The 22148-nt window shown below is 33.5% G+C and overlaps 6 protein-coding genes across 6 annotated transcripts; 2 read left to right on the top strand and 4 right to left on the bottom strand.

Moving 5' to 3' along the window:
- Positions 1 to 165: 165 nt before the first annotated feature.
- On the bottom strand, positions 166 to 1351 carry LOC124434167 (small nuclear ribonucleoprotein Sm D3-like). Its single transcript, XM_046984050.1, has 2 exons — positions 909 to 1351; positions 166 to 521 (listed from the first exon to the last, which is right to left on the bottom strand). The coding sequence occupies exons 1-2, from the start codon at positions 1219 to 1221 to the stop codon at positions 433 to 435; spliced, it is 402 nt and encodes a 133-aa protein (XP_046840006.1). The 5' UTR covers positions 1222 to 1351; the 3' UTR covers positions 166 to 432.
- A 155-nt stretch (positions 1352 to 1506) lies between these two features.
- Positions 1507 to 2378, top strand: LOC124434764 (protein GUCD1-like). The gene is made up of 2 exons (XM_046984665.1): positions 1507 to 1868; positions 1936 to 2378. Exons 1-2 carry the CDS (start codon positions 1507 to 1509, stop codon positions 2279 to 2281), a joined length of 708 nt encoding a protein of 235 aa, XP_046840621.1. The 3' UTR covers positions 2282 to 2378.
- LOC124434763 (beta-ureidopropionase-like) lies at positions 2306 to 5190 on the bottom strand. Its single transcript, XM_046984664.1, has 14 exons — positions 4971 to 5190; positions 4611 to 4782; positions 4192 to 4279; positions 4012 to 4103; positions 3846 to 3930; positions 3685 to 3761; positions 3569 to 3623; positions 3318 to 3432; positions 3132 to 3213; positions 3020 to 3062; positions 2907 to 2933; positions 2788 to 2828; positions 2615 to 2701; positions 2306 to 2544 (listed from the first exon to the last, which is right to left on the bottom strand). Exons 1-14 carry the CDS (start codon positions 5069 to 5071, stop codon positions 2449 to 2451), a joined length of 1161 nt encoding a protein of 386 aa, XP_046840620.1. The 5' UTR covers positions 5072 to 5190; the 3' UTR covers positions 2306 to 2448.
- Positions 5191 to 5612: 422 nt separating this feature from the next.
- Positions 5613 to 10803, top strand: LOC124434234 (acetoacetyl-CoA synthetase-like). Its single transcript, XM_046984115.1, is given in 19 exon segments — positions 5613 to 5802; positions 6095 to 6198; positions 6279 to 6397; positions 6497 to 6579; positions 6582 to 6602; positions 7248 to 7345; positions 7426 to 7540; positions 7630 to 7711; positions 7782 to 7923; positions 8028 to 8108; positions 8204 to 8328; positions 8405 to 8469; positions 8552 to 8674; positions 8745 to 8858; positions 8936 to 9061; positions 9130 to 9199; positions 9308 to 9366; positions 9457 to 9565; positions 10111 to 10803. Coding segments are annotated over 19 exon segments (1989 nt in total). The 5' UTR covers positions 5613 to 5690; the 3' UTR covers positions 10352 to 10803.
- Positions 10582 to 15314, bottom strand: LOC124434232 (SET and MYND domain-containing protein 4-like). The gene is made up of 13 exons (XM_046984113.1): positions 15165 to 15314; positions 14877 to 14999; positions 14664 to 14787; positions 13937 to 14061; positions 13753 to 13861; positions 13081 to 13144; positions 12929 to 13000; positions 12666 to 12742; positions 12280 to 12572; positions 11859 to 11932; positions 11662 to 11752; positions 11268 to 11591; positions 10582 to 11077 (listed from the first exon to the last, which is right to left on the bottom strand). Exons 1-13 carry the CDS (start codon positions 15311 to 15313, stop codon positions 10801 to 10803), a joined length of 1902 nt encoding a protein of 633 aa, XP_046840069.1. The 5' UTR covers position 15314; the 3' UTR covers positions 10582 to 10800.
- A 40-nt stretch (positions 15315 to 15354) lies between these two features.
- LOC124434233 lies at positions 15355 to 19841 on the bottom strand. The gene is made up of 4 exons (XM_046984114.1): positions 19820 to 19841; positions 19236 to 19333; positions 17139 to 17442; positions 15355 to 17062 (listed from the first exon to the last, which is right to left on the bottom strand). The coding sequence occupies exons 2-4, from the start codon at positions 19318 to 19320 to the stop codon at positions 16891 to 16893; spliced, it is 561 nt and encodes a 186-aa protein (XP_046840070.1). The 5' UTR covers positions 19321 to 19333; positions 19820 to 19841; the 3' UTR covers positions 15355 to 16890.
- Positions 19842 to 22148: the final 2307 nt, after the last annotated feature.

Genomic DNA, 22148 nt, shown 5'->3' with positions numbered 1-22148 from the left:
GCGGAACGCTATGATTGGTCCAATTCAATCACGTGGTGTACTAATTAACTAAAATCTGAATGCCTGGAAATGGCAAAGCAATGTAGAAAGAATGAGCAAGTGAATTTTTTTACCAATGCTACTTAAACTGGTTACAGATATCGCGATCTTAGGAAGTTCCATAAATTGAGGAATCTCTGTTGCTTTAATTAATATTTTAAAAAAATATAAGGCCTGCATTATACAACATAAAATGGCTCCATTTAACTGTCATTCAAAGAACCAATACAAAATACACACACACACACTAAAGCAGCAGGTCATATATGTCTTTACAAATAAAGAAAGACTTTTACTGAGCTTTTGGAAAAACATATATTTACACTGATAATTTTAATACATTGTCAAATGTCTTGAGAAAGATGTATGTTTAGTTGAGATTATATTTATCTTTTATCTTCTATGCTGAAATCCTCTTCCGCCACCTCTATGCCCAGCCCTTCCTCGGCCTCTGAAATGGTCACCACGGCCTCTAGCTGCAGCTAAAAAGAATTAAATAAAAGATCAAAGTAATTACAGGTAAAAATTCATGAATCATGATCATTTAGTCCTAACATGGTTTTATATGCACATGAAAAACATGTGACTTGGACTTGCACCTTCGATACTTGTCACTAGTCACAACTAGTATCCTGAAGTTGTGAGTTTAAACCTCATCCAAGTCACATGTTTTACATGTGCATATAAAAACGGTGTCAGGATTAATATTATGTATATTCTCTGATGATGGCTTTGGAATAATGATCATTTAGGATTGAGAAGGAAATGGAAGAGGTAGTTGAGGGTATACAAACCAGAACACACTAAGTAAACTTTGAGTGCAGATATCTTTTTTCTCTTCGTTTCATATTTTTCTGTTGAGTACTCACCTTGTGCTCTTAAAATAGCCGACTTTCCTCGTCCAGCAGCTGAGCCTTTATCCCTTTGCTTCTTAAACATAGGTGCATTTTTCAACATGTCTGGTAGTATTATAAAACGGACTTTACTTCCACGGATAAACACGTTTTGCAGTTGAGACACACGTCCATCTCGCGCAGTCAACGTTATTTCTGACATTTGAATGTTCATATTATCTTCAGCCTCGATTAGTTTACCTCGATAAACCTCTCCCGTTAATGTCTCCAAAGTAATAATATGTCCTTCAGCTTCATGCAAAATCTTGATGGGAATACCTATCGACATTTTTAGAAGCAATTCCTTGGAAAATGAAGTAAATATCTATAAAATCTCTGATGGATTCTTTCGGATTGAAATACTACGCTTGATATATCTTTTCCACTACCTCTCAATTCAAATTTCGACCTAACCCGCGGCATGGACGTTCGACAAACGAATCGGCAAATTTATCCCCCCCCCCATTATATCTATGTACTCCTCAACATCAAAGTATTCTCATGTAGATCCTAGTTGTTCCGTTATATCCCTATGATTAGTACTTTTCATCTGCTTCAAAAACAAATAAATGAAATGTTACATATTTACAAAATGAATGGCAAAATTACTGTTTTGTCGCATATCGTACAGAAATATCATTGGGATTGTGGAATTGCTTGTATAAGAATGATATTATCTGTACATAAACGATTTGACGAATCAGTAATTTATGGCGTTTTAAATGACTTGGATATTTTTGAAAGTACGTGGACGATAGATCTAGTTCATATTTTACATCATTTCGGCATTGACTGTGAATATTACACAGTGACTTGTGGAGTTGATCCAAACTACAAGAACGAAACCTATTATAAATGCAATTTTTCCAAAGATGAACATCGTGTAAGCAAATTGTTTGACAAGGCTAGTGATATGGGTTGGTGTATAATTAAAAGGTAAACAGAAATTGTTTTTGGATAAAGTAAGTTACGTTATTTAAAATCTAGGTCATTTTATCTCTAGGTCTTTGTCAATTGAAGAAATCCTGTTTAAATTAAATGACGGTTATGTTGCGATTACTTTAGTCAATTCACTTTTACTTAATTGCAAGTGGTGTACACAGAAGTATCTGCAATTATCCACATGTGTCCCTAGAAATGATGCCCACACCATTTTTAATGTGAATGATCTTGTGGCACCTTATGAAGGTCATTACATTATAGTTTGTGGCCATGATGTCTGTTCAGGGTCTATATTTTATAAGAATCCTTCATTGTATGAAACTGAATGCTGTATTGACAAGTCAATATTTGATGAGGCTAGAAAGAGTTATGGCACAGATGAAGATATTGTATTTATAAAATTATGATAAAACAGATTTTGAGCAGAGCTGTTATATGAAAGTAATTCCTTGTTATATTTAATTCATGAATATATAAAATAAAAATTCCATAACATTCCCCTAATACATTGTATCACTTAAAGACCAAGTATTTCATTGTATGCATTTTGTATTTTATGCATATTGATAGAATTTCACTTTCTTTCTCCTTCATGTACAATATATGGTTTGAAGTCTGGTTTAACAGCATTTGATATTTTTTCTGCATACATATCCAGACGAGCTGTAGCCTGAAACATGACACACATTAGCTCAGTTTGAAAGTATTTCTAAAAAACTATGTACAATGTGATAAGCAACCTGAAATCCCCATTTGTCTTTTACTTGACGACACAAATTGAGATCAACTTCAGCAACCAACAAACCATCCTCAACACGAGAGAGACCCTATAATGAGCAAAATTGTGTCCACACTGTTCACAAATTTTTCTTCAAAACAAAAACAACTGAAAGTCTTTAAACTCTTGACTAACTGGTGTCCTTGAGGCATCTGGTGCAGCAACATAGCTTGAACCTAGTACAGAACAAAGCAAGATTAGCCCAACATGATTGACCATAGATGCATGTTCTACTCTAACCCTTCAAATCTTACCATAAAAATGCCCAAAGTCATGATGAGCTAAAAAATATTTTATAATATGATGTATAATCTGTTTGTAAGTACAATGAAAAAAGTGCCATAGAAGCTGTAAATTAAAAGTAAACCTGGTTTTCCATCGCCAGAAGTGAATTCATTTTCAAATTTTTCCTGAAAAATTGTCCATGTATTACAGATCAATATATACATACAAAACACAGCTCAAGCAACAGAACCTACAGTCCCAACTCTATTGATTGCAACAACAAAGTAATTATTTGCAATTGCAGCACACCGAGCTTCTATAGGCCACATTGGCTCACTAAAAAAAATGAAACCTCAATTTGCGAGAATAAATATGAGACATTGATTGTAAAGTTGGCCCACCATATGGAAAAATCATGAGTTGGACATTTGTTTGGTTACCTTAGATCACCAACAGTTGCAGATGGATTGAAAACTATCTCAGCATTATTTATGCTAAACATGTACCAGCTTAATGGATGATGGCGATCATAACATATGTTTACTCCAATTCGACCTAACATGAAAATAAATGAAGATTAGTGACAATCACAAATAATAAATTATTCTTCATATTTTGTATATTACTCCCCTTAAGCCTATACACCTGTGATTTTAATTTTCATAAGAATCAACTAAAAATGGGTACATACCAAATTGTGTTTCAAACACAGGATGTCCAAGATTTCCCTCCATGTAGTAAGTTGACTATAAAAGAATAAACATTCAGAGAGTTTTAGGAGGAAGAATATAGCTCTTTTTTCATTACCTCGTTGAAGTCGCCAACCCTGGGAATGTGATTTTTCCTTGTCTTGCCAATGATACTGCCAGTATTTGATATTATTACTATGAAAGAAGAAGAAAGTTCAAAGTTTAAACAAGAAATAGAGTAGTGTTCACGAGATGAAGCAAATTTCAATGCATGCTTACCAGAAGTATTCCATAACACATCCCTGTGACTTCCTTCGCGCTCTAAAATTGATGACACAATCACCATGTTATACTGCTTTGCCCACTGAAACAAAGAAAGTAAAATATGTTGTTCATTAACTTATCATCAACTGTTATAAACAAAAGTGAATTTTTGATTAGACACCTGCTGACAGAGTTTAATTGTTGGTCCATTTTCTGCTGATTGTGCAAATTCTACCCATGGATACTTTTCTCGTGCAAAACCAAAAGGCATGTCTGAAAAGAGCACATGTATAATTAAAACATTAAAATATCCATAATAGATATTCATGAATGCAATCATTAAAATGAAACAATTACTGACTCCAAAATTCTTGAAAGCAAATGATATTAACGCCACAATCACTGGCAATCTTTACAATCTCACCAATACGAGAATGTATAGCCTCAACCTAGGAAAATTAATGAATAATCCCGTTAACCATTACCATTTATTTAAATGCTTAGTAAAGTAAATGGTTTGAACCCGGGAGTATCGTTACATGTTTGTAAATGTAGATCGTCCAGGTTGGTATAGTCCTGAGAAGGACTGTTTTTGTTGTTGTTGACTGATGTTTCGACAAAGTTCATTTTGACTCTGAAGATGACTACCGCTAAGGTTGTCGAAACGTCAGTCAACAACAACAAGAACAGTCCTTCTCAGGACTATACCAACCTGGACGATCTACATTTACAAACATGTAAATGCTTAGTGATATACAAAGATATATATAGATTTACTACCTGCTCTGACACAGGTGCACTTGTTGGCAAAACAATCATGTTTTGTACAGCACCAATTCTAACAATCTTTGGTTGACGAAGCTGTTCTTTTGCTGCATCAATCTTGTAACCAGCTAACTCAACTTTCTTTGCTTTTGCCTCATCATTTATGTCTTGAGAAAACAACAATTTCCTGTGAATTTGAACATTGTATATACAATCAAGTCATGCACTAAACAACATCAATGTTAACTGTTGGAAATGCTAAGTTGGAATGTTCGTGGAATCGAACTTGATCACTGTCACACAAGCAGGGCAATTTGGAGGAAACTCTATAATTTGCATAATAAATTAGTATTATAATAAAAATCCACACCTGACCTGCAAGGTTTACCATATAAAACGCGATTTATTTCTTTCAGTTCATTCTCAGCAATGTTAGTTTCCAAACTACGTTCAATACTTTCAAAATTCCCTGCCATTTTTTATGATCATTACAGATACGATTACTATATTAATATTTTATAATTGTCTGTATATTGTAACTACGGTAATTGATGTTCGCCAAATTTGCGACAAATTATACCACAAGTGAGAATATTAATCATCGACTCCGGTGATCTGTTATTTGGTTAAAAAAGTAGTTAAAAGTAATATTTTTGATGTAAATTATTTTATCAAATTATTGATCGGTTTAAAGACTGACCAATAATGGTGCTAGTGAAATCCTCAAAACCAAATAATGAATTTGTACGGAAATTATTGATAAAACCTATGACTCAAACCAACTATTAACAACTATTACGCATGTTATTACACACCGAATTTTTTTAATTGTTACTAAATAGAACCACTTTCTTTTTCACTCGTAAACTCTCCCATTTGGTTGTTCATAAAAGTAGACATAATGTAATATGAGTAAATATATATCGACCTTAAATGTAGCAAAGATGAAATATTCAACTTTGACAATGTGTGACGTGGGAAGAGGTCAAAGTTCAAAGGTCATTGTTGCGTATTTGCAACGTGGAACACATATTTCAAATTGCTAAAACCGTGCATTTGTTGGAATATATTCATGATTTGGATTAAAATGATAAAATGGATAGTTACTTAAGGATATCTGAAATTATGTGGACTCCAAATCCACGTAAACTGACCCAAATGGACGAATTCCGTAATATAATAAATAAACGACATGGAGTGGATATAGGTTGGTGGTTTATGTAAAATTTATACATTGACATAAATAAAGTATTGTTAAAATTAAAATGCTAGAACACAATGCGTATTCTTTGCGACATGAAAATACAATAGGCTACTCAAATTTCAAGTGTAGTTTGGTCAAACCATAAGATGCTGCAAATTTCAACTTCAATATAGAGATTATTTATAACAGAATAATCGTTCATTTTATGCATCATTTTCATGAACAAAGGCTTTTATCATCTTGAATTGGCATTTTATAACTCAACAGATGACATGATTATATTTTGTCTCCATAGAAACGTATCAAGATTTGTACCAATGGTCAGTTGATAACATCAAAAATTTCTGGGAAATATTTTGGGAATTTTCAAACACACTCACTTCAAGACCTTACTTCAAGGTACACGGTTGAAGGCTGCCTTTCATTTTGTCAAACAAATTACAGAATAAGAGTTTTTGTCTGTTAATTCTGAATTGAAGGTGCTTGAATCAGAAAGAATTACTGAAATTCCTAAGTGGTTTGTTGGTAGTAAATTAAACTATGCCGAGAATCTTCTGAGATATGATGACAACAGAATTGCTTTGATCACCACTGGTATGTTATCCTCATGTGATATATTAGTTTGTATAATGTTTTCAGACAGCCTTTGACAATTGACTTTCTCTCTGATAGTTTTTGTTGGTATCATTTACAGGAGAAGGACGGAAGATACAACCATCACATTTAAACAGTTGAAAGAAAAAGTGACTATTTTGACATCAGCTATGAAAAATGCAGGTGTAAAAAAGGAGACAGAGTTGCAGGTATACAAATAGTTAAACTATTTCTAATCTTGTTTATTGCTGTGGAAAGTATTGTCATAATTGTGTGATGATTTTTGCTTGATTTCTCTGCAAAGAGGTTTACTTGTATAAGTTTCTTGTTAATTAGTTGTCAAAGTCTCCATGTGTACTCTTCTGGGCATTCCGTAGGTACGCGACACGCCCTTTCACGTGCGCGCGAAAGTCAGTTGTAGGAGCAATCAGCCACTCTATTTTGTATAGTTTTTCTTTGTATAGAAATTATGTCCTCTTCAAATAAGTGTTTTATCATTTACAAGTGTTACAATTGAAATGAACGAAGTGTAAGCTCTTCGAAAACATACATTATAAAATAGGATTAAAAAAAACGATATTTGAGATCCCACGCGCTACTAGATCTGCCCGCTCTTTCAACAACTCATCAAATGTAGTCTTGAATCATTAAAACACAATTTCCTCCACAGGTGTCATTAAATGATTCTTTATTCATTAGAAAATTACTTTTAGTCATGGTCTTTACGGTCAATCAATAGTTAACCCAAAACTATATAATATATAAACTATATAAATAGTTAACGCAAAAAGCAGGTTTCTTTTTAGTGTGTATTATTAAACACCAGCTGTTTTTGGCTTTCGTGACAATTTAAGGTTATTTACCAAATGGAAGTCTAGCTGTTGAAGCGATGTTGGCAACTGCAAGTCTTGGGGCCATTTGGAGCTGTGCTTCACCAGATTTTGGTCCAAAGGTTATAGGATTGGTGTTTTTTTTTACATTAGGTTGCACAAACTATTATAACTATTTTTAAGTTCATAAATTTTATTTTAGGGTGTTATCGATCGTTTTGACCAAATCAAACCGCGAATGATATTTTCAGTCGATTCTGTCACATACAATGGAAAGGTTTATAATCATTTGGATAAACTTAAACAAGTTGTTAAAGGTTACACGCTTCATGTCATCTGAATAATACGTCAAAACTCAAAAATATAAGCCAAACATTGGGATTATTTCATTTTTTTGATAATTTAGAACTAGGGAATATTGAGAAAGTTGTCATTCTTCCATTCGCTGCTTTGAAGGAAAACATTGATATTCACAACATTCAAAACAGGCAAGATTTATTACGTTCTGATACTTGTTGATTTCGTTTTGACTGTTTTCTAATTCTTCGTGTTCAACAGCATATTTTTCGACGATTTTCTTGCTCTGGATAGAAAAGATGAAGAACTTGAATTTGAGCAGGTTCCATTTGATCATCCACTGTTTATAATGTATTCATCTGGTACAACAGGGCGACCAAAATGTCTCGTTCATTCTGTTGGGGTAGGTAGCGGAGCACGTAAGCTTAACTTACTATGTCATGCTCACCTTTTCTTACTCCCACTAATGTTTCGCGTTTGTTTCAATGACTTGTCTATTGACTACAGGGAACTTTGATTCAACACTTGAAAGAACATATTCTTCATGGTGACATGACTAGAAATGATGTCATGCTCTTTTATACAACGGTAATTGGAAATCATAGTGACTGCGTTTTATTTTATAGGTCAACTTGCTTTTTTGAAAAACTGCTTCCGATTTTCATTTTTACTGGTTTCTTTAGACTGGTTGGATGATGTGGAACTGGATGCTGACGTCTCTTGCTCTGGGTTCTACAGTTGTTCTCTTCGATGGCTCGCCCTTACTTCCTAAACCAAATATACTATTTGACGTGGTTGATAAACACAGGTTTGTCACATCTTAAATCATTCCATCAGTACTGGAGATCAGTGAGGTGTCTTTAACTTCATTGTGTCTTTGTCAGGATATCTGTTTTAGGAGTGAGTCCAAAATATCTAGAAACTATTGAAAACAAAAAAGTAACACCTGGTAAAACATGAAGCACTTATATTGCACATGAAATTAAGATTTAATTTTAATTACTAAGTACTAAATTTCTTCAATTATCTAGAAGAAACTCACTGTTTAGCTTCTCTTCGTATGATCTTATCCACTGGAGCTCCATTGACTGCCGCAAGATTTGACTATGTATACAACAAAATAAAGAAAGATGTTTTACTCGGTTCAGTGTCAGGTAATATGTATACATCGTTTTATCTATTTTTTGTCCCAACACAATTTGATGATTATTGATAATCTTCCAGGTGGTACTGATATAATCTCGTGTTTTTTGGGACAAAATCCTACTATACCAGTTCGTAGAGGTGAAATTCAAAGCAGAAATCTTGGTATGGCAGTGGAAACCTGGGATGAAAACGGTGAGTGAAAAAAATGTTGAAATTACCAGCTGATATATACGTTTTACAGAAAAATATATTTTTACCGATTGATTTAGGTTGTATAGTGTACGGCTCTAGAGGAGAATTGGTTTGCACTAAACCGTTTCCATCCATGCCCGTTTATTTGTTGAACGATGAAGACAATTTGAAATACAACAAAACGTATTTTTCTAAGTATAAAAGTAAGTTTTATGCTATGGGATAAGAAAGTTCTTGGCACTTTGCTAACTAAATGTTGAACTATATATAGATGTCTGGACTCATGGTGACTATTGTATCATTAATTCTAAGACTGGAGGAATAATCATGTTGGGAAGAAGGTTCCTTGTTTTAGCATCCTTTTGTTTTCATGTTGTTTTTGCAGCACATATTCAATATGTCGTTCCACCAAATATCTAAATAAAGGCTTTTCAATTGATTTGTTATAGTGATGCAACATTGAATCCGAGTGGAGTGAGATTTGGTAGCGCAGAGATCTATAATGTTGGTAAGTTCACCAAGTTGTCCTTTTGATGTATGTTATCATGAATCAACAAATGATTGAAGTCTGAAATTTTTATTATATTATTATCTGCAGTGGAAAAATTTACAGAAATTGAAGACACGTTGTGTGTTGGATATCAAAACAAATCGGATAGTCAAAATGAATTGGTGGTTTTATTTGTGAAAATGGCCAACGGCTTTGCGTAAGGTTTTTTGAGCGGTTGTAAAAGTGATCAACTTCTTACTGTGTGCTTACCATCACCTTGTTATACGCTTAATCTATATTTTACCAACATCACACTATTGGACGACCATAACATTATGACCACCATCACTCTGTAACCTTCATTCTATGACCGCAATCTTTCTATGTCCACAATCACACCCTTCACTAGATGACCACTATCATTCTATGATCACCATCATTCTGTAACCACATTCACTCTATGACCACCTTCACTTGGTGTTCACCATCACTCTGTAACTACCTTCACTCTTCACTCTATGACCACCTTCACTTGGTGTTCACCATCACTCTGTAACCTTCACTCTATGACCACCTTCACTAGGTGTTCACTATCACTCTGTAACCTTCACTGTATGACCACCTTCACTAGGTGTTCACCATCACTCTGTGACCACCTTCACTAGGTGTTCACCATCATTCTGTAACTACCTTCACTCTATGACCAACATCTATCTATGGTTGTTATTATCTTGTATGAACTGCAATTTTTTATTGTTATAGATTTACGGAGGAATTGACAACTCAAATAAGGCTGGAAATCCGCAGTAAACTTTCTCCACGACACATTCCCAGTAAAATAATTCAGACACAAGATATTCCTTACACAATTAGTGGCAAAAAAGTCGAAGTAGTTGTGAAAGACATTCTCAATACGGGCAAATCAATTGATCACAAGGAGGCTTATCGCAATCCTGATTCTCTGAACTACTATTACAACGTTAAGGAATTAAAGAATATATGACATGTTCTTGACGTCATGTCATGATGCTAAATACAACTTAATAAATATCATTCAATTCAAATATTTAATATAAATGTATGCAACATTCTGTGAGAAAATTACTCAACAAAAAATTTACGTATAAATGTCCTCTTTTGGTTATTTAAACATCGCTTACAAGATATTTGCAGAGTAAGTTTTAACAGTTGTTTGTTAGACATTTATATTTTTAATGGACTTTAAAAGCAGTGTCATTGATAAGGTTATTTTATTTGTTAGAAATTCGTTACCAATAGCACTGTCACAAAAGCATCGTATAGTTTATAAATACAAACTTTTACTTTACGTCAGCTGAAGTAACATGAGAAAGTTTGTACATTCAAGCGATGAAAACGAGCTGGTTTCTTTATCTACAATATTTAAAAATTTCCTGTATACAATTCAATCGACATTAAAATTACTCGTAAATATTACACATGATCTATTTCATATAATATTTTCTTCATTTGTATCAATTCCTCGACATATTCATTTTTTTCACCATAATGAAGAGTCAATATCTGCACTCCAGGTTTGATGACGGTCAATGCCTTCTCTACTTCTTGACCATTGAAAAGTAACTGGGCCAGTTTATGTAATTCATGACCGTACTCAATACTTTTTGATCCAAAATGTTGTCGTACAGTTTCGATGCTAACTTGACAATGAATCGCCGCTTGTCGAAAATCGCCAAGCATTGCATAGCACCTAAACTTAGACAAAACAATAACTTTATACATAATTCTTAAAGCCAAAACTAATACGTAAAGAATATAACTTGTTATCTGTTTTTCATTCATAACAACCTTCACGGATACATCTTATTTTTATCTCATTATCACGAAACATTGAAGAAATTGTTGTTTTGTTGGTCATCTAAAAGAAAATGAAAACCTACCTTGCCATTGTATCGTGTGTTTCTGCTAGATCTCTGTCAAATTTCTGTAAAAAATTTTGTCGTTTGGCTAAACAATCTTTTAGCATTTTCAAAGACTTCTTAATCTGTCCCCGTTCTAAACACGCCATGGAAAGATCAAACAGACTCCTAGCTTTCTCAATCTCACGAACATCTCGTGTAAAGTCCCCAACCTCTCCACAATCATTATTTTGACATTTTCCACAGTAATTCCGTCGAGAAACTTTCACACCTTCCGAACATTTTGGGCAAATAAACAACCATTCATACATGCCAGAGTTATCGTCAAAATGAACATCATTTTCACTGAAATAAAAGATCAAAACCTATATTTACAGAAAAGTCTTAAAGTAAAAAACAAACATGAAATATTTACCAAAGACAAGCAACACAACTACAAGTAAAAAAATACTGTTCTTTAAGAAGCTTTTGACGAGTTTCCCTATTCATTCGAGAGACCGTAGGACCTAAAATGAACCAACTGTAGTATGTAGAGGTAAGTTATTTCATCAGACCGTATAATAATAACCATAAAATACCATATTCTACAGATGTGAATAGCATCAAACTGACCGTAACAATGTGATATTTGCTTTCCTTTTTCAATATTACGAATGGCACGTATGACAAGAGTGGAGCCAGAAAAACTATTTAAATACATCACAACTAAGTATAATAATAATAAAAATATTACTGAAGAAATAGATAGATTTGTGCTGCTTGTGTGTTATAAAAATCCTCCTACATTGCACGCTAATAAATTACTGCAATTTCTAATCAAACTTCATTATAACATTGGTTTGACATACAAGATGGGTGGTTGCCTTCAAAATCAATTTTTCTTTAAGTGAAACGCAGTAATGGAGTGGGATATACTTATGAATGATATCCTATGGATTATTGGTAAATTTAATGAAACGTTTAATTCAACTATTGGTTGAAATTTCCGACAACAAATTTAACATCAAAGTATGATGAAATATGCACAACATACCTTGGAATTACATCAGGATAGCAGGCGTGATTTAAGAGAGATGCAGTAGGATATATTGCTGAAGCGATCCTTTTTTGTTCAGTAGTGTACACGCCATTTTCGTCGTTGTGTGACGACGAAAGTAAAGCTGTTACACCATACATGTTGCATTGCATTTGGTTCAAGTGATGGAACAATGTTTCAGCCATAGCAGCTGATGTCATTTCTTCATCTGAACAACTTAAAAGTTGAAAAAATTCCTTCTTGTCACCATATATGTAGGGAAAAGATATTTCTGTGATGCAAACTGCGTACTGAAAAAAACAAAAAATGGAAAAAAGTTTTAAATTGAAATGTTCTTTCAATACAATAATGCCAACGTGATAGAAACAAACGTTCGTTTATACCAATGCATGAGAGATAAGAGCTGAGATCTGACGATGTTCCACATTACTCACTAAACCGTAGACACATTTGTAATCACCTGAAATAAGTCAATACATCGCTTCTAAATCAGAAGACAAGCGACAGTATTAAATACAAAACGTAAGAAACACTTGGTAAACGTTAGGTTGTATTTATGGTATTAAATGGTCGATATGTTAGAATACAGTACATAAGACGCTGTTTTGATAAGTAAATTTAAATAATAAAATGCTTTCAATTTTACCTTCATATAAATCATCTTCATTATAACCTGGTATGAACGTTGAACTGTCTTCATGATCATTATGAAAAACATCTAGGGAAAAATAAAGTAAAAGAGTTTAGTGATAAATGGAAACATGACGCTTTTGAAAAAAACAAACATGACATACATACTAATCATAGTCTGAGTTGGAGTGACGAGAAGAATTCGCAATGCCAACAGTGATGTCATGTCAAGCTGTTTTTAAATAAATGAATACTTTTTCTTTTCATAAAGGAGAAATACTGGGGTTCGATTTTTTGGAGTAGCAAATCACAATTAACCCAGCAATGTTGTTTGGTTGTGAGACAATAGCAAAAAGAAAAAACCAAAAGTTAAAACTGTCCTTAGGCTGCAAAAGCAAAGACGAAGATGCTGAGGTTTTCTTTACAAGTCAAATGATAAGACAAAATCAAGAATGACGAACAACACAAGTTGAGAAAAGAGAGATTCTATAGAGAAAAGGCAAAAGTCTGACAAGATTGTTTGGTCAATAAGAAAATGAGAACGACAGAGGAGAGATTATGAGTATGTACATAAAAAAATGCAAAGTTAAGAACTTCATAGTAAGTGATGTAAATGAAGAGACAAAGAGGAGACTTACGGATATACTGACAAAATGATAGGAATAAATGACTTGATGGGATGATTTCTATGAAATTTTAATCATGATAAAGAAATTTGTAGAACACTTTTGCCTATGTTGAAATTGGAAGTTTGCTATTTATGTTCACATATTATACTTAAGCCTGGGATGAATTCATAAGTTGAAAAAAAAAGACTGACAACATACAAAAATTACAAACCATTTTTAACAATGGTGAAAGAACACATTCAATTTTGTGATAAGATATCCAGGCATTTCTTTGACATCTTAATGAGCAATACTTCACTTCATTACAAGTATAGCAACTTCTGTATAAAAACAAAGCAATTATTCATCAAAATGAAATTTGATGAAAACATCTAGTAATCAAGTTATTAACTCACTTAAAATGTTGTGATAACTTTAAAAAACAATGTGAACAGTGTGTGTTTTTGTTGCATGATGCAAGAGCTGCTACATAAGGTTTTTCAATAATTAGAACATCTCCAGCCATTATTTCTTGCTTTGCCTAAATGATGATTTGTATTAAAGTAGATGGTCAGTTTGTTCATGTATAAATCTATGATAAAATTATGATCTGTACATATAGTACTATAAGTCTTTCATTAAAACTGTTCAAAATACGACCACATATATAGGTTAGATCTAAATTACTCCTTCAAGATCTCAATCAGGATATCTTCAAAATTTAATCAGGACATTTTAAAATCCTCTTATCTTCAAATGAGGGTTTTACTTAAAATAAACATAAGTGAAAAAACAAAAACCCACTTTCAGTTAAATAACTAACTTATTACAGTTATAATGACATAATGTTTAATTGCAACAAAAGCTATAGCACATTTCAAATAACATATGTTTTTACTGGTGTGTTAAATAAACATGACATCACCAAAAATGTAATGTCAAAAGAAGACTAGTTTTTTTTCTGTTGTTAAAAAGTTTTTCATGCATTTGCCATGAAAATATTATGAACAATTGAACATCCAATGGATTGTATTGCAGTAACTTAAACCAAACTAACTTACTATGATGAGGATCTTAGAAAGCATTTGTACTATTAGATATCAAATATTTCAAATTTTGAATAATAATAATTGTTATTGATACCTGCAAATAACGACCATGAACTTTATCATATCTCATTTCAACTAGTGATGAGCAATTTGATATCTTGTTATGTTGCCCTTTCGCCAACGAGCTTTGACAAACGACACTTAACTCCTCGTCGTCTCTATGAAGAAGTGTGGGAAATTTTTTAATAGTTAAGTTGAGACCAAACAAGTGTGTGTTAAACATGATGCACATCTAAATATACACTACCGAGATAGGTTGCTGCCATTAATGGAAAACGCCAATAGATCTTGGTTCTCAAGAAAACGTTGATGATTTTTATTGATTGCTTCTTGTATTTTCAAAAGAAAATCCGCAGTATGTATATTTTCCCTAATGAAGTAAAAGAAAAAAAACCATAATCTCTATTATTCTAAGAACATTATTCTCAAAGAAGATGAGAAAGAAACATTCGTATTAATAAAGTAGAATCATCAGTCCCTGGATGTCAATGTTATCTGAGTTAATCTCACTCAGAGGTAAACACAAAATACTTACTTTATGGTCTTCTTAACAATTCTAAATATTTCTTTAACGTCTTTTGTAGCCTTGCAATCGGTTTCAAGTTGCTCTACATTGTTTCGAACATACTTTTGCCACTCACATTTAACAGATTTATCGAAACACAATGATTCTTTGTCCGCCATATTTGACATTTTGCAATACTTCATGATAGATTAATGTAAAATTTTCAACAATAATTCAATAGTTTTATTTAATTCACAACTAATATTTGCAATAAATATAACTTTTTGTGTATGCCATGTGACTATCATGTAGCTTAATCACTCAGGGAAACTTTTGTCATAAAATGGACTAAAATCAGAAGGGTAGCCTATTTTCATGTGCGTACTGTAATAGTTCAGTTCTTAGGTGGTTCTTAGTAATCTTTCGCATTTTCAGTCAGTGAATATAGAAATAATCGAAAAGCTGGACGAAAGAAAACACTTGACTAGGAATGATTGTTTAACACCAGTTCTCATGACTTCTTTTGGCCTATAGTCGATTAATGAGTTTTTGAGTTTTTTAGAAACAACAACAGGAACACGGTTTTCAAAAAGTCAATCAAACTGCACTGACTCGTTCATGTTCGATTTCAGTAAGCATTGTGGTCTCACTCCATGTGGTGACATCGCTTGTTTCACTCAACAATCTATTCTTCATTGCTAATTTTGATTTCTTGCCAAACCCTGGAGTATCGCATAAACTTTTTGCCGTTATCTCGGACTCAGATGAAGTAGAGTCAATTTCATTTGGACCTTCCACACCAAAAACATATTTCGTTTCATCATGTTTGGATGAATAAACGGACAGCTGTTTTGTTTTGAATGTAAATACAACACAGTTGGCAATGAAGACCATGATGAGAAGACACAGAAATCCCAGTAGCACAAACAGAACAATTTCCATTGTATTCAATGGTCTTGTAGTGTGAATTACAGTAGTATTTCTAGCAGGCTTTGGAGTTATATTTGAAAGTTTTGGTTTCCGAATAAATTCATCCAAAATTGCCAAACGGTGGTGAGAGCATTAGGTCTCCTGTTTTTTGGGCGTTGGTCATGCTTCGACGGAGAAGAGCAGAAATACTTCTTAGGTAAAATACCCATGTTATGATATTGTTTTTCAATTAATAATAACTCCCTGTTAATGTGTGTGCTAATTTGTAATAGTACATAACATCGTCCTTCCGTTTTCAACGATTTAAAATAACGCACAAGATACTTAGGAAATGACATCTGCAGACGTAAAATCTCCGACTTGCTTCCCTTTGACTTACTCATGCGCACGCTTTCAAACATCCCATTGTTTCGTTCGCCATGAGTCCGCCATCCAATCACCTCTGCCTGGATGTAACTGTCCAAAACCGATGGGTCCAGTCCAGCAAGCGACGCTGCAATTTCATCACCATCAATAACTTGATAATAACCAGACTTAGTTCTGGAGTAAAATGAGAATGAAACCATGGCAACATTACCCCCCACGATTGGATGGTCTAAGATCTTGACAACAAATTGATTTGGAGAAAGTATAGGTATTTTTGCGCCTCTCTTGTTGGTTTTCCAACCGCTGACAAACTCTGCAATTTTGCCTTTTCTGGAAACGTGAGTGAGATAAATTTTTGGCAAAATTTTTCGAAATCGTTCAGTCCAAGCATCAAGAGGCATTTTCTTGCGTAGACGAACGCCAATTTCCACATAAGCATTCGTGACCACTTTTTTCGTCATTAGTTTTGTACATTTTCTACGAAGCGAACAATTCCGAGAGCCTGGCTGAGTTCTGAAGCAACTTCTATCATTTCCGAATGAAGATCGTCTTGCGTGACGTTCCCGCGGGACGTGAGAGTTACATCAGCAACAACTTTACATTGAAATGCTAAGGGAAGGGCGTCAAATAGTCTAAATCAAAAATTTTATTTTATTTAATAAAATATTTTTTTTTACTTTTCAAACCCAAATGATTCCTTCACGATACCTCGAAATATAAAATTCGGTGGATGTTCGTAGCTCTGTAGTACTTGCGGGCGTTTCCGAGAATTTTGTGATCGCAAAACACGGCAAATGTCGATGAAAAGTTGTTGCCAGAATTTTCTGAATAAAACTTGAAGGGTCTTTCCCAGAATCTTTGAGTATTGCAGTGAGAACGGTGCATTGTTTAGCTATGGGAAATGTGCTTATTACACCTAACATATATGTACGAAATGCTGATGTTGGATTTTGCATTCCGACAGTGTGGCTGTTGGTTTGTCTGCTGGCTGGGTTAGCTGTTTTTAAATTCACTGAAAGTAAAACAAAATAAAGAAATAATATAGCACAGACCATTCTTATATTATTTTATTAGCATTAAACGCAAAAAGTAAAATGAAGTGGTTTGCTAAAGTGTGACCAAAAGGATAAGGGATGAAATTTAAAACTGTTTATTGCAAAAACGCTTTTAACATATTTAGACACATGTTATCAACATCAAATTAGTTTTGGTTTTCATCATCTCAAGTACTGGCGGTCTCATTCAGACAAATGGTTTAGTCTTGGAATAAATAGCTTGGCACGAATACTGCGGCGAAATTCAACGCTTAGTTTGTATTAATTCTCTGATCTGAAGCATAAAAACTGAGCCACAATTACGTCATCATCTATATTTGGTTATCAAATGTTTGCTCTAAATACGAAATCTCCCAAAAATTTTAAATAAAACCATTTTAAAACAAACAATGCACTTCTCAGTGGCTGTCTCCATTTGATTTATTTATGCAATTAAAGTGACAATCGCTTTAAACATCTCAGCTGAACTTGAGGAATTTTAAGTTGTATTTAAAGGGTCATTATTTTCATAAAAAAATAATAGTAGTGAGACAGAATCCCCTGTTCTTGCTTAAAGACGATTAAATAGTTTCAACAGCCCCTTGTAGCGTTCAAAATAATTGAGTTCAGTCAAATTTCTAGTGAGGAAAACTCAACATTGGAATTTCTTCATCCATATATTGACATTAAACATACGAAATGATGGATGAATGAATACACTGCAGGATCAATGATTCTTTTGCAAATGTGATTTAGTGTTTTCAAGAAACCTAACTGTTCAGTCATAATGACATAGCTTAACGCAATTTGAAACCACGAGTTTTATATCTTATTCAGACAGCTACAGCAGTTATGCAGAAATTTTAAAATGCCTTTTTTTATGCTATCTTTCTAATCTGAAATTTTCTTTGTCAAAGCTGGAGGTCACCAATCTTATGGCTGGCTTTGAAATGTGTTAACATGTTGCAGACTAAGAAGGAAAGTCCAATTTCAAAAACATTGTTAATCAGAGTGATAGCGAAAATTCATTGGATCAACTTTTACCGTTGCATCAACCAGACATCTAAAATCGGCGCATTTGAAAAAAATTCATTTTTCTGATGTTATTGAACGGACGATGATAATTTTCTAAATTTCCTGCTAATGTTTATCATGATAGCATTCACAGCAAGTGGTGCATGAATTGTGTTGGCAAAAGTTATCAAAATTCAAAAGTTTTCGGAAACGTTTAATGTAAACAATTATAGAATACAACATTAATGTTCAATTGGGAAACTAAGTTCTCATTGCAAGGTTCCGTCATCGTGGAGAACAAACTATGAAAAATTGCATTTTGCTGATTACTTTCAGATGACGTTTAGATTACTTTATCATTTCTGTGTGTTCAAAAACTTAATAGTGGAAAAATGTTTAAATTTGATGCAAGTTTTATTTCTGAGTCATTCATCTGTCTTTCAAAATGCCGGATTCACACAATTCACGTAATGATATATGGGAGTCGATCAGTCGAAACCGAAAACCCTTAAATAGAATACTTTTACTAGTATATTTTCACATTTCTATTCAAGTTTATTCATCGGCAAACATTAATTAAAAGAGCCGTCATCATTGAATGTATGAGTACATTACGATATAATTCATTTGTAAACACTATCCCTTGATATATGAGGTTTATTTGCAAAACACATGCCGAAACGGTTTAACTTTACTTCATTACAATTATAATATTCTGTTTTTTCAATTATAACAATAAATTTCTTGTTTGACTCACCGCTTCTTGAGCTGAAAGAGACTACCGCATGTAAGATGAGAATCAGTAATGAAAAAACTTCCACATTTCTCGTCTTTTTCTCCATTGCTTGATTCAAACTATAAAATGAAAGAAAAAGAATTGTTTAGAACATATGGTACGATAGCTCACTTCATTGGTATCGGTAAAGAAAATAGTAAATTGGAATTCTTTTTAACCTTCGATTTAGAGCTCTGTGCTAGGATATGCGTTATTGTGCGTATAGAATATATTTTCAGCAGCTTTTATAAGAGATATTAGATTTCAGAAAAACCACTTGCTTGAAAGTTAATGACACCGATCAGATCACTACAGATTCTCAAGTATCTTTGCTCTTTAACGAATATCACCTTATGAAAACAGACTATGGCGCAGCATGTCAATTCACATTAGGAAATCACACTCGATGCCAATTATCATTGATTCTGTAATTATTTAGTGAGTTTTTGTTATCAACAACTCGCACTCCTTCTTCAAAATTAACTATGCATTCAGCAAGCAAAAACGATGATTTCATAAACATCAGAGATTTTTGCCCAGCTTTGCTTAGAATGTAATCTACTTACTTATAAGTTGCACGAATCTGCACGTAAACATTGTATTTTTATGCCCGCTGTCTATGTGATGGTATTCATTAAGATAAGACCATTTCAATTCGTTAACTCATGCTCAGTAAGGTCACGCTACATGACGTGTTTGAGAATTTACCTAAAGGAACAAGCGTTGCCCCAAATCATATAAACACGCAAGCATTTAGGGGTATTAGTCTTAAAAACAATTGATGAATCTATCAACAAGTTTAAACACAACAAACTTCGTCACGAAGGCCATAAAAGCCTACACTTCGTTTGAGATGTACATTTTGAGATGCTTTGGAAAACATTTACGATCAATGAAATTCTAATACACCAGGGGAAATTTAAATAACAGAAGAATTGAAACATTTGTCAGAAAAACAGATATGATATTGACAAGTGCTGAAACTAAAACATGAAACCATAACCATAAAAACAAACACCATGCGGTATTTAAAAGGTATGCATTATCAGATTTTTGGAGGATTTGTTTCACCGGCAAGCAGATGACCTGCAGATTACAGTCTTTAATGGACAGCAATTCTTTCAAAAATATTCGACAACTAAAAAACGGCATAAAACCAAAACTTTGCAGTCGTTGATGACTGTAAAACAGAAAAGCGCCGTGAGCTTTTAACTTTTTTTCCCTATTTTTCTTTCTCTTAATATTGAAAGGTGAAAGGTTTGTTTGATCAAATAATTATTTGCTAATTCTAAAGAAAACCACCCAGAACCCAGATATGAACGTAGTCATTTGTAATATTTAAAATGAAAGCATAAAATTGTTGACAACAGACAGATATAAATCAAACCGTGTGAACTAATTAACATGCGATGCGCAGATGAAACACTGCTCAACGCCCGCACAGTTGCGACAACAAACAAATATACAATAAAACGCGTGAGATTTTTAATCTCCCCCCTACATTTTACGTGTTCGAACATGGGAATAAATTTCGCTTTTGCGAAAAGTATCTCTGTCTATCGTTACTCAAATTATATTTATTAATACCACATTCAACTTAGGGCGTAAAGATTATGTATAGCATTTTGGGCAGACAAGAACATCTATCAAAAACAGTCTATCACCAAAGCTATTTTTGCTTCATGGCGCACAGAGTATAAGAATATCTAAAAATAAACTGGTACCGATCCTAAGATATATTCCAATGCGGTTTATTGTAACGGTTAGCACAAAATCACAATTATTAATGTCATCTCACGGTAGAAGTAGTGATGATGAACATTCTTCTCTATAGAAAATCTTAGAAAATGTCACCCAAGTAGTCAACAAAATAACTTTATTTTTGGTGAAGTATGTTAAAAAGATTAAACGCACTTCGCAGGTTTATAAATGACTCTGACACTTTAGCATATTCAAGGTCAAAGCACCCTCGCATAAGAAGAAAGGATAATGACGCAAATGAGAGTAGGAAGAATTTGATCTATTGCCATTGACATGTATAAAAAATTAGCATTCGAAATTCGTCTTAAAAACAACATTGAATATTATTTCCAACTTCTAGGGAAGGATCAAGCATGCAAAAATAACTGTATATACGATTATTGATGTAAGATGTACTGGAATGAACATGGCGTATGGCGTTACGTATGGGGAATTTAGTCTAGCACGTTTGATTTTCTTGATAATAAAGTGAGCGTAATCCCTGTAATACTGTAAGGTTATGAATAAAAAAATACTGAACAAATCCCAGCGTTAAGAGTAATGCAAGGTACGGTGCATGAAAACAACGTGAAGATAAGTTAACGTACCTTGGACTATTTTAGATACCCAAAAATCAAAAATCTTTCTTTAATCAAGTAGTATATGAATAACGCGTGCCAACAATTGCGTGAGAGGAACATAACAACCTTAAGAACTTTCTCTGCTATGAACACGAACTTTACTATGTATGTACTCACCGGAAATGGTGTCATTATGTACATATCTTTGCAATCATTGGCTCATTGTCGACACCACAAACGTGTAACTTTAAGCCGAATTTGATCTTACCTGTTTAAAAGCAATTAGAATTCTAATTCACTGAAATGCATTAGAAAACTTTGCATGGCAGTCATTAATAAATTTGAGAGAAATGTAACTCTGCAATATTCAACAATAGTGATTTGTATTTTATGTCTTGAGAAACATGTGTTCAGAGTGTCTCGTCACTGTGTTGCCTTGCTGTTAAACCAACCTAGAGATGTCGACAGCTGACATTCCTGGTAATCTAAATATCATAATGAAAAAGAGTCAACATAAAATCGCTCAGCATGTATGAGAATAATACAGACGATAGCATCAATATTGATGTGGGGT

This window comes from Xenia sp. Carnegie-2017, unplaced genomic scaffold (genome assembly GCF_021976095.1).
Source record: "Xenia sp. Carnegie-2017 unplaced genomic scaffold, XeniaSp_v1 HiC_scaffold_14, whole genome shotgun sequence".
Taxonomy (NCBI): Eukaryota; Metazoa; Cnidaria; class Anthozoa; order Malacalcyonacea; family Xeniidae; genus Xenia; species Xenia sp. Carnegie-2017.
This window is presented reverse-complemented; position numbering and strand designations above follow the sequence as displayed.

Coding starts and splice junctions, on each gene's coding strand:
- LOC124434233 (XM_046984114.1), bottom strand. CDS start 19,320: ATGGAGAAAAAGACGAGAAATGTGGAAGTTTTTTCATTACTGATTCTC. Junction 17,443..19,235: donor CTCTTTCAGCTCAAGAAGCG/GTGAGTCAAACA, acceptor TTTTACTTTCAG/TGAATTTAAAAACAGCTAAC. Junction 17,063..17,138: donor ACCGAATTTTATATTTCGAG/GTATCGTGAAGG, acceptor TTTTTGATTTAG/ACTATTTGACGCCCTTCCCT.
- LOC124434764 (XM_046984665.1), top strand. CDS start 1,507: ATGTTACATATTTACAAAATGAATGGCAAAATTACTGTTTTGTCGCAT. Junction 1,869..1,935: donor GGTTGGTGTATAATTAAAAG/GTAAACAGAAAT, acceptor TTTTATCTCTAG/GTCTTTGTCAATTGAAGAAA.
- LOC124434167 (XM_046984050.1), bottom strand. CDS start 1,221: ATGTCGATAGGTATTCCCATCAAGATTTTGCATGAAGCTGAAGGACAT. Junction 522..908: donor GGCTATTTTAAGAGCACAAG/GTGAGTACTCAA, acceptor AATTCTTTTTAG/CTGCAGCTAGAGGCCGTGGT.
- LOC124434763 (XM_046984664.1), bottom strand. CDS start 5,071: ATGGCAGGGAATTTTGAAAGTATTGAACGTAGTTTGGAAACTAACATT. Junction 3,214..3,317: donor GCAACTGTTGGTGATCTAAG/GTAACCAAACAA, acceptor CATTTTTTTTAG/TGAGCCAATGTGGCCTATAG. Junction 2,829..2,906: donor TGACTTTGGGCATTTTTATG/GTAAGATTTGAA, acceptor GTTCTGTACTAG/GTTCAAGCTATGTTGCTGCA.
- LOC124434232 (XM_046984113.1), bottom strand. CDS start 15,313: ATGGCGGACAAAGAATCATTGTGTTTCGATAAATCTGTTAAATGTGAG. Junction 15,000..15,164: donor ATTGTTAAGAAGACCATAAA/GTAAGTATTTTG, acceptor TTACTTCATTAG/GGAAAATATACATACTGCGG. Junction 14,788..14,876: donor AATGGCAGCAACCTATCTCG/GTAGTGTATATT, acceptor ACTTCTTCATAG/AGACGACGAGGAGTTAAGTG.